Source organism: Megachile rotundata, chromosome 15 (genome assembly GCF_050947335.1).
Source record: "Megachile rotundata isolate GNS110a chromosome 15, iyMegRotu1, whole genome shotgun sequence".
Classification (NCBI taxonomy): domain Eukaryota; kingdom Metazoa; phylum Arthropoda; class Insecta; order Hymenoptera; family Megachilidae; genus Megachile; species Megachile rotundata.
The window spans coordinates 5909512-5924131 of NC_134997.1; the positions used below are offsets into that span (position 1 = coordinate 5909512).

Genomic DNA, 14620 nt, shown 5'->3' on the forward strand with positions numbered 1-14620 from the left:
TAATATTTGAATTTTTTAAATATTAATGCAAAACAATATATTTAAAAACAGTAATCTACAATAAATATTAATCCTTTTTATAAATTTCAACATGATTTAAGAAAAAATAATAATATATAAGATTATTCGAAACTTTTACAGATCGAGTATCTACTGCACATGGACACTGACATGTATTTTTTCTTTTATATTGGCTATCTGATTACAAGAATTAATGTTCTCAAATATTAATATTGTACGTTCAACAAGAGATCATACTTGGTTGGCGCAACACAGCTAACTTCAGCTAATTCCCCACCTGTTAATTCTATCCCACTATTCTGCACTTTCGACTATATTAGTCATATACATGGTGGACAAAAATATATGAATACCGAAAAGGAGTAATAATGCAGAACAAGTATGATTATGTGGTGAATAACAAAATTCGGTTACCACCACGTTTCTAAAATTCTCAAACTTCCAAATCTCCAAATCTTTAAATCCAAATTCTGTATCTAACGCCCATTGTAGTTGTGCTTCATATATGAAGTATACAAAATAAAAAATCACTAAGTATATGCTTTTGGCGTCTTAAAAAACGAAAACGAGCATGCATGTTGCTCTTGGTTACGATGCGTTCTCGAACCAATCAAAGCTGCTATGCGCAGAATGAACAAGAATTCGTTTGATGATGAGTATGATCTACCGTTAAACGAATAATATCTCCAATGACAATCGTTTTCGTGGATAATGTTCGATTATCATGAACGACATGTCTCAATCAGGTTAGAAAATGATTGTAACATCACAGTCGTATGCAAGCCAAATTTTAGACGAATGTAAGAAAGTAAAGTATACGCGCGATTTCGCGTCCTACGATCAATAGCAATTACCAGGACAAATATCAAAATCCAAATGCCTCTGAGTTCGAGGAATTGTCCCCACATCGCCAATCGTTGTGATCTTGCATTTATTGAGACTGTCGTGTCTCAGAAAGAAAGATTTATAAAATGTAGTGAATGTGATACAAGCGGGCCTAACTTATGGTTGTGCTTGTTTCCTGAATGTCTTTGGGTCGGGTGCGCTGAAACACATTTGGATCATAGCACTGTACACAACCAAAAATTTCCTTCCCACTGTGCTCACATGAATCTTTCTACAAATCGTATATGGTGTTATGCTTGTAAAAGAGAAGTTTTAACCAGGCATGTACCGTCTCCACCACGGTCACCTACACAAGTAGATATTAAAAACCAGAGTAATAAGTTTGCTGGCGATGCACCTGTTAATATAGATTGTAAAACTGATGATCTTAATAGACTTATACTGGATAAGTAAGTATATTTATTAATTTAAAAAATTACAAAGGTTGGTTGAAAATTAATGAACTTTTATTTATATTTTCAAAATGAAATAAGATGCAGCACTAAGTTTATATGTGCATATTTCCCTTATAAACATGTCATAAACATAAACATGTTGTAATAAATTTATTTGACTCAGTCATGAGCAATATCATTTAAAGTAACATTTGATATGGATGTGAAAAGCATTACACTCATTTTTCAAACATTGTCACAGAAAAGATAATGATTTTCTTTTGACTATCATCCCAGACAATGAAAATTAGTTGCAGTGTTATGATTCAGAAGAAAAAAAAAATAGAATATGGAATCTTAGCACATTGTTTAAATCCTTTCAACATTATGTTTATATTGAATTTTCTTTAAATGATACTTTTTATAAAATAAATCAAACTTATTGATATTTGGTATATTTATGAAAAGGAGTATAGATCTAAGTTCATTACTTTTCACTTAGTTTTTGTATTTACATGTGTAATTTAAACATATACAAAACAACTTTTTAAAGTATAAAAATCTTTTTTCTTTTACACATAACAGGATTTATGGTGAACTTTTAAATAGAGTTAATTATGAGAAAGATGGGCTGTTTAATGAAAAATCTGGTGACTCACCAGACAGTACAGATTCAGATGAAAGCAAAGATTTTAATGGGAAACCAAGAGGTCTTGTTGGTCTTCAAAATATTGGCAATACATGTTATATGAATGCTGCACTTCAAGCTTTATCGAATGTACCTCCTTTGACACAATTCTTTTTGGATTGTGGTCATATGGTTAGCTATATGTCCAAAGATAGAAAACCTGGTTTAAGTCTAAGTTATTTAAACCTTATTCGAGACATGTGGAACAGGAAAACAAGAGGATATGTTGTACCGCATGGAATATTATCTGGTATTCGTACAGTTCATCCAATGTTTAGAGGATACCATCAACACGATACTCAAGAATTTTTGAGATGCTTTATGGATCAACTACATGAGGAATTGAAAGAACATATCGAAGATGATCGTGATAGTTTATTACGATTAAAGGGATTAGGAGAGCAATCATCAGATGAAGATGAAACTGAAATTGATGGAAATGGTTCGAGTCAGTCTGATGCCGAGTATGAAACTTGTGATTCTGGAGTAAGTGAACAAAGTTCTCTTAGTGATGAAGGTGAACGTGGTACAAAACGTAGGTATTCTCGTGTGTCTCAGTCAGAGAAGCTAAGAAGTAAATTTACAAACAGGAGTATCAAAAAATCAACTGTAGATCCACCGTTTTCTCAATCACAAAGATCTACACAAAATTCACCTGTTAAGTACAGAACTAAAAAACAAATGAAAACTCGAAGTATCATCAGTGATATATTTGATGGTAAACTGTTAAGTAGCGTACAATGTCTTACATGTGATAGGATTTCAACAAGAGTAGAAACTTTTCAAGATTTGTCATTACCCATTCCAAGTAGAGATCACATTGATATGTTACATCAAGGATCTCTAACTCCACAGAAAGCAGGGCCATGTTCAGATGTTGTATATGTAACCAATCAATCTGGTTGGTTGTCTTGGTTCTTGCAATGGATGCGCTCTTGGTTTTGGGGGCCAGTTGTTAGTCTTCATGACTGTCTTTCTGCATTTTTTAGTGCAGACGAACTTAAAGGAGATAATATGTATAGTTGTGAAAAGTGTAACAAGCTGCGTAATGGAATTAAATTTTCCAAAGTTTTAGAATTACCAGAAATATTATGCGTTCATTTAAAAAGGTTTCGTCATGAACTGATGTTTAGTTCAAAAATAGCAAATTATGTTTCATTTCCACTGGAGGGATTAGATATGCGACCATATTTGCACAAAGAATGTGTATCCAAAGTAACTATGTATGATTTGATATCGGTAATTTGTCATCATGGAACAGCTGGTGGTGGGCATTATACTTGTTATGCATTAAATCCAATTGTTAATAAGTGGTTTGAGTTTGATGATCAGTGTGTCACTGAAGTTTCACCAGAAACAGTAAAGCATTGTGAAGCTTACGTGTTATTTTATAAAAAGTGGTCACCAGAAATGTTACAATTACGTGATAAAACTATGGAGTTGATGGAAATTTCATCGAGAGAATTGTCTGATTTGAATTTCTTTGTGTCACGGCAATGGATAAATCGTTTTAACACATTTTCAGAACCAGGACCTATAGATAATTCAGATTTTCTTTGTCCACATGGTGGTGTTAATCCTGTTAGAGCACAGTTTGTAGACAAGCTTAGCATGCCCATTCCACAAGCAGTTTGGGAATATTTATATAATACGTAAGTGCAATTTAATTTATAAGTGATTTGATATTTTATAAAAGTAATTTTTAATTACAGATTATACTAATTATATTATATGATTATTAAGCTTATAAAATTATTTTTTCTATTATATCTTAAGTTAATTAACACAATATTATTTCAGATTTGGAGGTGGTCCAGCGTGTACTCATTTATATGAATGTCCAGTCTGTGAAGAAAAGTATGAATTGTTACAAAAAAGGAGACAATATGAGATGGAGGTATTTCAACGATTAAATCATAATGCAGATAATCCTACAGCTATTTATGGATTGGCTATGGCTTGGTTAAGACAGTGGCAAAGTTTTGTAAGAGGTAAAGAAACACAACCACCTGGACCAATTGATAATAATTCTATTATAATAAATAAAAATGGGCAAAACATTCTTAAAGTGAGTAAGTATTCCAGTGTATCATACTACCTAAAAAGATTATTTAAAATGGTAAAATTAGTAATATTTTTGAAAACAGTTTATATAGATATTTATAACAATTCTTAAGAAAAAGATATGTAATGAAGTTGGTGGACTACTTTGTAGGTTTATGTTTAAGTAATCTATTTTTACAACATAAAAATTGTTTGTAGGCTCAGATTATGGACAAATACCAGAAGAACTCTGGCAGTTTTTCTTAACAACATATGGTGGAGGACCAGAATTAATGTTGCATTCATGTCAAAGACCTGTTTCTGCTCAGTCTAACGTACCATTACATTCCACTTCAAATTCAAATTTAGATCAGAATTTTAAATCGAATCGCACAGAAATGAAATCCAATAAACTGTGTATGACTAGAAGTTCTGAAACAGTTTTACAACAAGACAGTGCTATTGAAAGTTTAACTTCTGATAGTGATTCTCATCAAACACAAAGAGATGCCACTGAATAAATTAATTACTTCAACATTTTATGGTTATACATACAAATTAACACTTCTACATGGACATTAAAGTTACGATTGATATCCTCACATAAAGGAATCAATGTCTAATTGTTATGTCCTAGCTGTGTTACAAATTGTTAGATTTGTAAAACAGAAATATCTTCTTTCACAAAGTTATTTACACTGTACTCCTTGTACAATAAGTACATATTGTGAGAAGTTATTCAAAAATTTTAAACAATTTTTGAGCATTTAGTGACATTCGCCTAGTGTGTTTTTTTTTGTAACTACGTGCAATTTAATGTAAATTTGTGGGTATTATCTGTATTTGATGGGAAATTAGTACAAAATTTGGAATTTATAAGTGTATTATTTAAAGATAAATATTGAGTTGTATTCTTTGTCTAAGTCGGTAATGTATTATTAATCTACCGACTTTGATATCAAATTTAACACTTCCTCTTTGTACGCTTACTATAATATCAGTGTATCATTGTTGCATATACAAAATACTGTCACAATCTTGTAAAATACAACATATTTCTTGATTTATATTCGTCCATTAAAACAGAAATAAAAAAAAATTTATATATACAAATATATATATATATATATATATATTATAGATATATATATGTATATGATATGCATATAAGTGGAAGACTGAAAAATGAAATCGACTTAATTTAGCAGAAATTTTAGTTAATGTTGGTGAAATATACCAATCAAAATCTATCGCAACAAAACTTTACAGAACACTAGTAACATATACAAGCTTTGTACTGTAGAAAATTTAGTGGAAAATTTTAAATATCTACTGCATTCACTTCTATAATAATTAACTTATAAATTCATTAATATGTAAATTTATTAATGTCTTTATGGTAAAATTTAGGGAAAAGCATTTCTTTTGTTGTTGTGATCTCACGGCCTTGGAATGTTACCAGAATTGTGTGCAGTATAGTGTAACATATTCATATTGTATGTGAGAAACTATTTGTTTAAGTGTTACTATAATTTGAATTACAAAAGCAGGGACACAAACGATTGTACAGTTAATATCAATTATTAATGGTCGTTGTGAAAAGTAACATACCTAAGATAAATAATAAACAAGTTGGTTTCTTTATTTATTGAAATCTATATTGATTTTTATTGATACCTTTGAATATTGTATTATATTAAATAATAAAACAATATTAGTATTAACTCTAAGCATTATTGAGTCTTATTTTCTGAATGTATATGAACGCTATAAGTGCATTCAACTTCAATGGTATCTGTTTCTTTGGAATGCATGATTTTCATCACCGACATTCTCAATTATACATACATGCTTTATCGCATTTCTTTTAAGACTTTTAAAAAGTCTGTACAAAAATGTAATGCAGAGCACCAGATGTAAATGTGAAATATTTATTATTTAACATACGTTTATCTAATATTAAGTGAATGATACTTTAGTCATGAAACCTGATTTAATTTGTGAATCTGTTAAATATTTTATTTGTACATATGGAAGAATAAAATTTGAAAGAATATACAGAATTTGTATACATTGTCATACAAGAATATTTCATTGTATAAAACAGCTGTAAACTACTTGTGTACAAATATGGTCTAAATATGCAGTATTTCAATTTACTGTAAGTGACTAATATCAGAAATATAGAAAAAGCACATGAATTTAAAACAACTTCTAATCTAATTTAGAAATACCCTTTAATCTCGTGGACACAATTGGCGATTATTGCGTTATATTGCCACTCGTTATATCGCCATATTCAGAAAGGGTCATACAAAAGGAGTAGATCCATTCTAACATATATCTTTTGTGGGAAACAATATGTATCATAGTAGTTCAATTTTGCAGTAAAAAATGTCCATACAAATTTTATAATTTCATTAATCCCTTCATAATTTCAACATCGCATCACAGTATGCAACTGGACGCGAATTTTTTTAAATGAAATTAAGTCTAATTGAAGAGATATTTAGGACACCAAAGCGACCTGAGTTTCTAAGCATCCGCTGAACAGTTACCCTATTAGAAATATCGTCTCTTCTTTACGTAGGGGAGATGCAAGTTTGAAGTACAGTACTGGGATGCCAAGAGATGTCTCGTGGACCACATCGATCGAGGCTTGCGCGTTCGAGGGATGCTGGCTATATTCTTCTGATCTCCCAACCCCTGAAACGCCAACCCCGTAGTCTATGGCGCGATTAAGGGCTCGCGATTAAGGACTCGACGATCGCGGTAGACCGTAGACGACCATGCGGTATCGTAGCCCACGTAGTTAGACGGTTTCGACCCTTTGTTTTCAAGTATTTTCGTTCTCTGAACTCGCTGCCGGGCCCCTTATTTATTTTCTTTTAGTTTAGCCTCACCTGGTAAGAAAGAACGAACGAGCTCGGTATCGGAGGTGATCGCGGCTGCCATCGTTGCATTGTTCAAAAGCCGCTAAGTTTCTGAAGAATTCCGTTCGTCGTTTGGTAAGTAAAGCAAGAAATCAAGATCTGATCATCGCACACTTGTTCAGTAATAAATGTTTGTAACGAAAACGTTGAACATATCCCAGGGAAAGTTGGGAGAGATTGTTAAAAAAAAGGGATGATGAAGGAAAATTTTGAAGGGACAACCATTAAATGTTACGTTCAGATACGGATATTGTGTTAACTTAGAGTATTAGACTTTAATTTCTGTGTAATTGTTTCATACTATATATTTGACCCTTTTTCTGCTAAGTGATTAAAATGACCTACATGTGCAATCTCTTTAACTTATTTAGGAAAGATTGAGATCAGGAATTGAGGTTGATATTTTAAAGAAAAGTATGCTTGATTTATCGTTAGAAATTATTACTGACCGTATAAATTGAAATTTATTATATGAAGTAAAATAATATGATATATTATACAATGATATATTTATCATTGTGGTAAATAAAATTGATAAAATTTTTTATTACTGGGAGTATAATACCCTGTCAATTAATCTCATAGTTATCATTAGATATTATTATTAAAAATATAAATTGCTATCTTTGTGTGATAAATAAAATATCAATTTGGTAGATTTTTTTATTGCTACATTGTAAAATATAGAGGGTCATTTAAATAAATAGTCAATAAGTTTTCAAATTATCTGGGGGTGAATTAGATATCGGGTACGATTTATGCAAATCATTTGTTTAGATATATTTTTTATTACGGAAGGTATAATTTAAAAGTGTTGCGTAAGTACATATCGATGATGGCCACAGATATCGAGTTTCATCGAATGTGCAATATTACTCATCCGCAACAGTTGACAACGAATAAACATTTCCGTATCAATAATTCTTTGAATCCTATTAGATTTTTAAAAGTATTTGAAAACACTTCGATAATCTATTGAATGCATGTTTTTCATCGTTTAATTACATCAACAATTTTTTACTTTCCTGTTCGATTAATAATGAAGAATTTTTATTTCGAAAAATTATTTATACTTTTGCGATAAATAAAATAATTTTTGACTGATAGGCATTAGTTCAATTGAAGAAATTCTATTGAAGAAATTTTATTTATTCATTTTCAGAGTACAAATTAAATAATGGCCCACTTCCGTGGATTTTATATACCATCCTTTGGGGCAGCGGTCAACGTTGCATGGGAAACACTGAAGGCTAAGTGGCCAGAAAACAGCCCCTGCATGGAACTTATTCGCGGAAATGGGACAGGTCAACGACCTGTTCCAGGGCAAAGTGGTCAAGGAGAATTCAAGTCATTCGACGAAGGTCACGATAATACGGAAATGATGACCATGAACGGAGATCAAGGATATCGGGACCAGAACAATGTAGCCATCGCCGAGGATTCCTTCAGCTATCAACGAAACGGGTAAAATTAAGTAGTTTAACACATTGATTGACAGACATTGACGTAAGTAAATGAAAACTAGAATAGGTCTGACGTCTCAAAATATAAAATCCTTACCATACAAAATGTTACAGAGTACAAAATGTTATGTACATCTCACATTAGAAATTTAGAAATGTTTAGTTATCAATTTAAAAATTCTTAATTCCTAAATTATTGAATTTTTAAATTCAATTTAAGCAAATTTTCAGATTTTTAAATTTACATCTCCAATTTTTTTTATTTGAGTTTAGAAACAAAAACAGCAATATTATAAAATTAAAATGATTATGTGATATATCTTCTTCATATTATTTCCATAATTTTTAGTGCGTTTTAAATCTATATTAACTTAGGCAATTTAATGTTTCAGTGACAAAATTAGGACAGGAAGTGTCAGTAGCGGAGAATTTAGCGAATACGACGAAGGTGGCGGTGAATTTGGTGGATCAGGGGTAAAAATTAACGAATGGCAAGCCGCATGGAATGTTACAAATGCTATACAGGTATTTGTTCATGTTTTTACTAACTTCTAATAACTAGAAGGGTATTATAAGACCTCAAACAATGTTACTTTTTCAATAAATGCAATAATACATGTAACAGCATATTATTTTTCATACAAGTTAATTTATGCGAATATTCTATACAGAAAACAATTAAAGTATAGTACTAAAAAGAATGAATACTTCGTGAGATTTACGCAAAGATTAAAAATATTTTGCGAATTGTCGATCTTTCGATACTAATACATGTGCGTAATAACAAAATCGAAGTATTTGTATAAAACAGTTGTATTTTCTCATAAATTTAGTTTTACAGGATTCAGACACAAACTGATATAAATTTCTAATTGCAGGGTATGTTCATCGTATCGTTACCATTCGCCGTATTACGCGGTGGTTATTGGGCTATCGCTGCGATGATCGGTATAGCGCACATCTGCTGTTACACCGGCAAAATACTCGTCGAATGTTTATACGAATTGGATACTGTAACCGGTCAGCGTGTCCGAGTACGGGATTCCTACGTAGCTATCGCGAAAGAATGTTTCGGGCCGACATGGGGTGCTCGAGCGGTAAACATAGCTCAGATAATCGAATTACTGATGACCTGCATCTTGTACGTGGTAGTCTGCGGTGACCTCATGATCGGTACATTTCCCGAGGGAGCGATCGACACCAGAAGCTGGATGATGTTAACTGGAATATTTTTACTGCCTCTCGGTTTTCTCAAATCCCTGCAGCACGTCTCGGTGTTGAGCTTCTGGTGCACGATGTCCCATTTGTTCATAAACGCCATTATCGTCGGCTACTGTATCCTAGAGATCGGTGATTGGGGTTGGTCCAAGGTGAAATGGACAATAGATCTCGAGAATTTCCCGATTTCCCTCGGCGTGATCGTGTTTAGCTACACCTCGCAGATATTCCTGCCCACCTTAGAGGGCAATCTGATCGATCGGTCCAAGTTTGACTGGATGCTCAACTGGAGCCACATCGCGGCCGCCGCCTTCAAGTCCCTCTTCGGTTGGATCTGTTTCCTCACTTTCCAAAACGACACCCAGCAAGTGATCACGAACAATCTACACTCGGCCGGTTTCAAAGGTCTGGTCAACTTTTGCCTGGTGGTGAAGGCTGTACTCTCGTATCCTCTGCCGTATTACGCAGCATGCGAGCTCCTCGAGAGAGCGTTTTTCAGGGGTAGGCCTAAAACGATCTTCCCAACGATATGGACCGTGGATCGCGAGCTGAAAGTCTGGGGTCTGGCGTGGCGAGTTGGCGTGATCGTTTTCACCATTCTTATGGCGATCTTCATTCCCCATTTCAGTATTCTTATGGGTTTCATAGGTTCCTTCACCGGGACCATGTTGTCCTTCATATGGCCCTGTTATTTCCACTTGAAATTGAAGAGAAACTCTATGGAATGGAGTGCAGTCGCTTACGATTGTTTCGTCATCTTCCTCGGTGTACTCTTCGGCGTTATCGGTGTGTACGATTCTGGCTCTGCTCTGATAAACGCCTTCGAGATCGGTTTACCGTTTTGAATGGCCACTTGGTTCCTTCGATCTTCGTTTGTCTTCCATAAACAAATGTGTAGATATACGCACTGCTCAAGGGAACTATCGAATTGCAGCTTGCGTCAATTGCCCTTTATCGTTGTATCAAACGGTCGAAACCTATCGAGAACGTCTGGCATCTTTAATCGCGCACCTATCAATTTCCGGATCACATGGTACAAGTATTGTACCGCTTTTAGCGGCTGCACTGCAATCTAGCATTCCCTTGAGATTCGAAGTGAAGAGAGAAAGAGAAATAAAGAAATAATCAAACAACGCGACTCTATTTTTGCTGATTTCGAACATTTTTATGATCGATCGTACAAAGTTTACGATTTTCGTGTCATCGCTTAGAGACATTATTATAAAGGTGTGTCCTTCCCGCTCGTTCAAGTAGATACAAAACGTTCAAGACATTTTGAGATTGTACATTTATAATTCAACCAGAACTCACACATATCTAGCTAAATGATGTATATTTAAGACGAAGAGCATCGTAGAACGAGCAAATATTTATTCTTGAGCAATCTCGGCTTCGTGTCCTACGTCTTCCCGACTCCTCGTTTTTCTTGATTTCATCGACGATGGTCGACAACAGGGGCTTCCTAGACAACATTTAGATTATATTTAGCAAGCAGTAAATATCTCGCTAGGCCGTAAGTAATCGATGTCTTCCAAACAAACAGGTTGCGTGTACAAGCGAAACACGGTGAATATTGTACGTACAAGTTAACTAATTACTGTTACACAGATTTCGGGATTTTATAATCAACATTGCGGATCTTGTAATTTCTATCTATACGTTGAATCACACGTATCGCCGAGGAGGCGTTTAGCGAACTTTAAGCGTACAGGAAGAGTAACTTTTGATGCATTATAGTATTTCGGACAATGTTCATTAGGGTGTGACACACTGGAAGGTACACGGAATAACGAAAGAGAACCTTCCATTCAAAAAATGTATAAATAGGGTACATTATGTAAGTAGGATTCTGGGGGAGCCTGGTCCATTTCAAAATATGAATTGACCATCAGAAATTAATAAACTGCATCTGTGTTAAGCTTCTCGAGGGAAAATATATTTTCAAATCGTCACGTTTCTAAATTTTTATTTCTAAACCATGAGAATATCTCAATTTGCACATTTTTTAATTAGGAAATGTTTAAAATTTCAAATTTAGAAATTATTGATTTCTGAACTCCTACATCTTTAAATTCCTAATGTAAGAAATTTCTAAATACCTCTCAAATTTCTAGGTTCCAATATTTTATTTTTAAACCTTCATAAATTTTTTGATTCTCAAGTTCTCTAAAGGACAAATTTTTAAAACTTTAAATTTCCAAATTCTCCAAGTATTAAAAATTCTCAATTTCACAAATTTCCAATTTTCCAATTATCAAAGCTTCAAATATTCAAATTTGTCAAGTGTCTAAAGTTCAAATCCAAGCAAGAAAATGTGTGAACTAATTAAAGGCAATGAACATAATTCCATAGAAACAGCTTCCCTAAGGAAGCCTACTGCAACTGTATCACATCTCGTTTATCCCAAATACTATAGTACTGCCGTAACAATTTTTTCTTATGGTTACTCCAGAATCATTAGCTGCCCGTAATAAATACAGCGTATCTAACGTCTCCTCGTCGAGCAAGTGAATGCAAATATGTAACCAGTTATGTACGAACAAGTACAATTAATTAGTTAATTATAATCCAACGTCTTCCAAGGTCTTTGAAAGCCGCATAGATCACACACGCTAGATTAAGCAATATGAATTGTAGTCCATTGTAGTAGGTTCGTCAAATGTTCTGCGAGATGTTCTTTAAATCTGATCAAATTTATTTGTCCATTCCTAAATTTTTTAATTTTTACTTCGCGTTCTTCAATTCTATTTGATTCCTTGAGTAATATTTAAACTAGAGACTATTCCATCATTGGTGAAAGTATGGTGTGTGATTGAGACGATAAAGAGTGTGGAATTCCTTCATCCATTGTACCAGATTGAATTGGTAGAAATATTTGTGGTTCGTAAGGTGATTCGTGACCAAGATAAGCGTCAATTTCATGCGACGATACGAGCGATATGATAGTTTAAAAAAGAGGTTAGTTGACGCTCGAGTAATATCAGTACCATTTTAATAAGACTAGCCTTAACATATCGTTAAAAAATAATATATTAATGTCTTTCAGTGATGTTATACAGTTTAAATTTTTGCATTTGTCACATTGGCGTAATTAGGTAGATCAAAAAATATTTTACGGAGAATATCACACTTTTTCTTAGACAAAGTGGCGGTATAAGAACTTGATGCTATTACATGTCTTACGCGAATGTCTTTTATTCATAATTGCGAAAATGTATTATTTTTCTTAATTATAGAAAAATCTACGAATTTGAAAATTTGTGTATTTGAGAAAAAGTTAGAAAATTTAGTAATTTAAAAAGTTAGGAAATTTTAGAAATAAACGAAACGTAGGAAAAGGAAAAGAACAATTTGGAACTTTGTTAGCTGGAAAATTACTTGGAAAATTCTTAAATTCACTATTTTACATGAAACTTCTTGTATCGCTATTTTTCTTTAACCCTCTTCTATAACTATGTCTTACGCCGCCATTTTCTATACCTGACCCGCACTATAATTCTGTATAATACGAAAAGAAAGAACATCTCGCAGTCGAAGAAATGTGTTATTTAAATGAGATACGATAATATTTATGAAATGAGTCTTCCAATGATGTCTTCCAGAATGATAATAATGATAATAATTAATGTAATACGATCTATTGATCGAAAAAAATCTTTGTCAATGATATTAAACGTTATATTGAGAGTTGTAGGAGTTAAGCGTTAATTGTTAAGGCTATCAAATTTAACGTATAAGTGAATCACTGATCATTTGAGCATTATTTTTCTTTCTTAAGGAATCGTTTTCTCCATCAACGTAGATCAACGATAAATTAAACATAATATTGCCTTGTTGTCATTAAATAAACAATATTGTACATATAGTATCGCTCTGTTGCGAGATGCATAAAGAGAACCGCTTCGATTACAGTTGACCAAAAACGAAACCGATAGATCAAGTTAGGTGCGATGGTGTGAATAAAACTGCAATTACAATAATTACAAGCAATGATTTATTTGAAGTTTGAGAGCGGACCGAGTTATTCTTCACGAGGATAGACAAATTTATTTTAGAATAATCGATAGAAGGTAAATGTGTTATCCGTTAATTAATTAAAGTAATAGGAACATTTCAGATTACGGTTTTTAACATCTTACTTATTCTTAAAGAGAGATACTAAACTGCATGGCAAACGGTACTATTTTAAAAAAGAATGTTAATATATGAATGATAAAATACCAAGAAACGAAAGGCAAACGATGTAATTGTAGAAGAATTTGAATAAGCAGACAATACACGAAGAAATAAATAGAAGATGCGATCGAACGCGTTGAATGGAATTGATTCGTCAATTTGTTTAAATACGAACGAAATATAGCAATGATCGTTGTATAAAAACTTTGCGAAATAGCTAACATAATTGTTGTCACATAATTTCCGATTTGTGTGTCATTTTTATTGATTGCGACATGTCTAATTTCAAATCCGATGAGATTACACAGGTGTTCAGAACTGAACGTGTAGATTTGAAGAGCTTTCACGGAAACGCGAAAGCTTTCGTGGAATCTCGTGAACAACCTCATTAATATTGTAGTTAAACATGAAAATGGGCTTCCACGTACATATATATAAATTGTATAAACATGTATGTATAATATAGAATTTATATATGTGTATAGATTATGAGAGATGAAAATACATTATCAAAATTTTACGTAAGCGCCTTTTTGTTTTACCCGACGCTAAATTAAACGTTTAGTAACTGGAATTACTAAAGTAAGTTTATTTAAATCAGCAATTACTGAATTACTGAATTCCTAAATTCCTAAATTATTAAATTACTAAATTACCTAATTGTTAAATTACTAAATTACTAAATTACTAAATTACTAAATTACTAAATTACTAAATTACTACATTACTAAATTACTAAATTATTGAATTACTGAATTACTGAGTTACTGAGTTACTGAATTACTGAATTACTGAATT

General features: G+C 32.7%; 2 protein-coding genes across 6 annotated transcripts; both read left to right on the plus strand.

Moving 5' to 3' along the window:
* The first annotated feature begins 380 nt into the window (after positions 1 to 380).
* On the plus strand, positions 381 to 6753 carry Usp20-33 (Ubiquitin specific protease 20/33). Of its 4 annotated transcripts, none has more exons than XM_012295000.2 (4): positions 381 to 1316; positions 1887 to 3641; positions 3790 to 4057; positions 6623 to 6749. In XM_012295000.2, the coding sequence occupies exons 1-4, from the start codon at positions 898 to 900 to the stop codon at positions 6725 to 6727; spliced, it is 2547 nt and encodes an 848-aa protein (XP_012150390.1). In that variant the 5' UTR covers positions 381 to 897; the 3' UTR covers positions 6728 to 6749. The 4 variants fall into 4 exon arrangements, with proteins under 4 accessions (XP_012150390.1, XP_012150392.1, XP_012150391.1 ...); XM_012295002.2 differs by having other exon boundaries at positions 385 to 1316; positions 3790 to 4061; positions 6623 to 6753; XM_012295001.2 differs by lacking the exon at positions 6623 to 6749 and adding an exon at positions 4252 to 4435 and having other exon boundaries at positions 386 to 1316.
* Positions 6754 to 6929: 176 nt separating this feature from the next.
* Positions 6930 to 14342, plus strand: VGAT (vesicular GABA transporter). Of its 2 annotated transcripts, XR_013040667.1 has the most exons (5): positions 6930 to 7040; positions 8128 to 8429; positions 8821 to 8953; positions 9307 to 13716; positions 13798 to 14342. XR_013040667.1 is itself a non-coding variant. In XM_003707437.3 (4 exons), the coding sequence occupies exons 2-4, from the start codon at positions 8143 to 8145 to the stop codon at positions 10489 to 10491; spliced, it is 1605 nt and encodes a 534-aa protein (XP_003707485.1). In that variant the 5' UTR covers positions 6930 to 7040; positions 8128 to 8142; the 3' UTR covers positions 10492 to 14342. The 2 variants fall into 2 exon arrangements, 1 of the variants encoding a protein (XP_003707485.1); XM_003707437.3 differs by having other exon boundaries at positions 9307 to 14342.
* The last annotated feature ends 278 nt before the right edge of the window (positions 14343 to 14620 follow it).

What these genes read in the sequence shown, in the direction of transcription:
- Usp20-33 (XM_003707436.3), top strand. Translation starts at nt 898, where the DNA reads ATGCCTCTGAGTTCGAGGAATTGTCCCCACATCGCCAATCGTTGTGAT. An exon ending in TGGGAATATTTATATAATAC is followed by an intron (nt 3,642 to 3,789) that starts GTAAGTGCAATT and finishes ATATTATTTCAG; the next exon opens with ATTTGGAGGTGGTCCAGCGT. An exon ending in GCAAAACATTCTTAAAGTGA is followed by an intron (nt 4,062 to 4,251) that starts GTAAGTATTCCA and finishes AATTGTTTGTAG; the next exon opens with GCTCAGATTATGGACAAATA.
- VGAT (XM_003707437.3), top strand. Translation starts at nt 8,143, where the DNA reads ATGGCCCACTTCCGTGGATTTTATATACCATCCTTTGGGGCAGCGGTC. An exon ending in TTCAGCTATCAACGAAACGG is followed by an intron (nt 8,430 to 8,820) that starts GTAAAATTAAGT and finishes TTAATGTTTCAG; the next exon opens with TGACAAAATTAGGACAGGAA. An exon ending in ATGTTACAAATGCTATACAG is followed by an intron (nt 8,954 to 9,306) that starts GTATTTGTTCAT and finishes TTCTAATTGCAG; the next exon opens with GGTATGTTCATCGTATCGTT.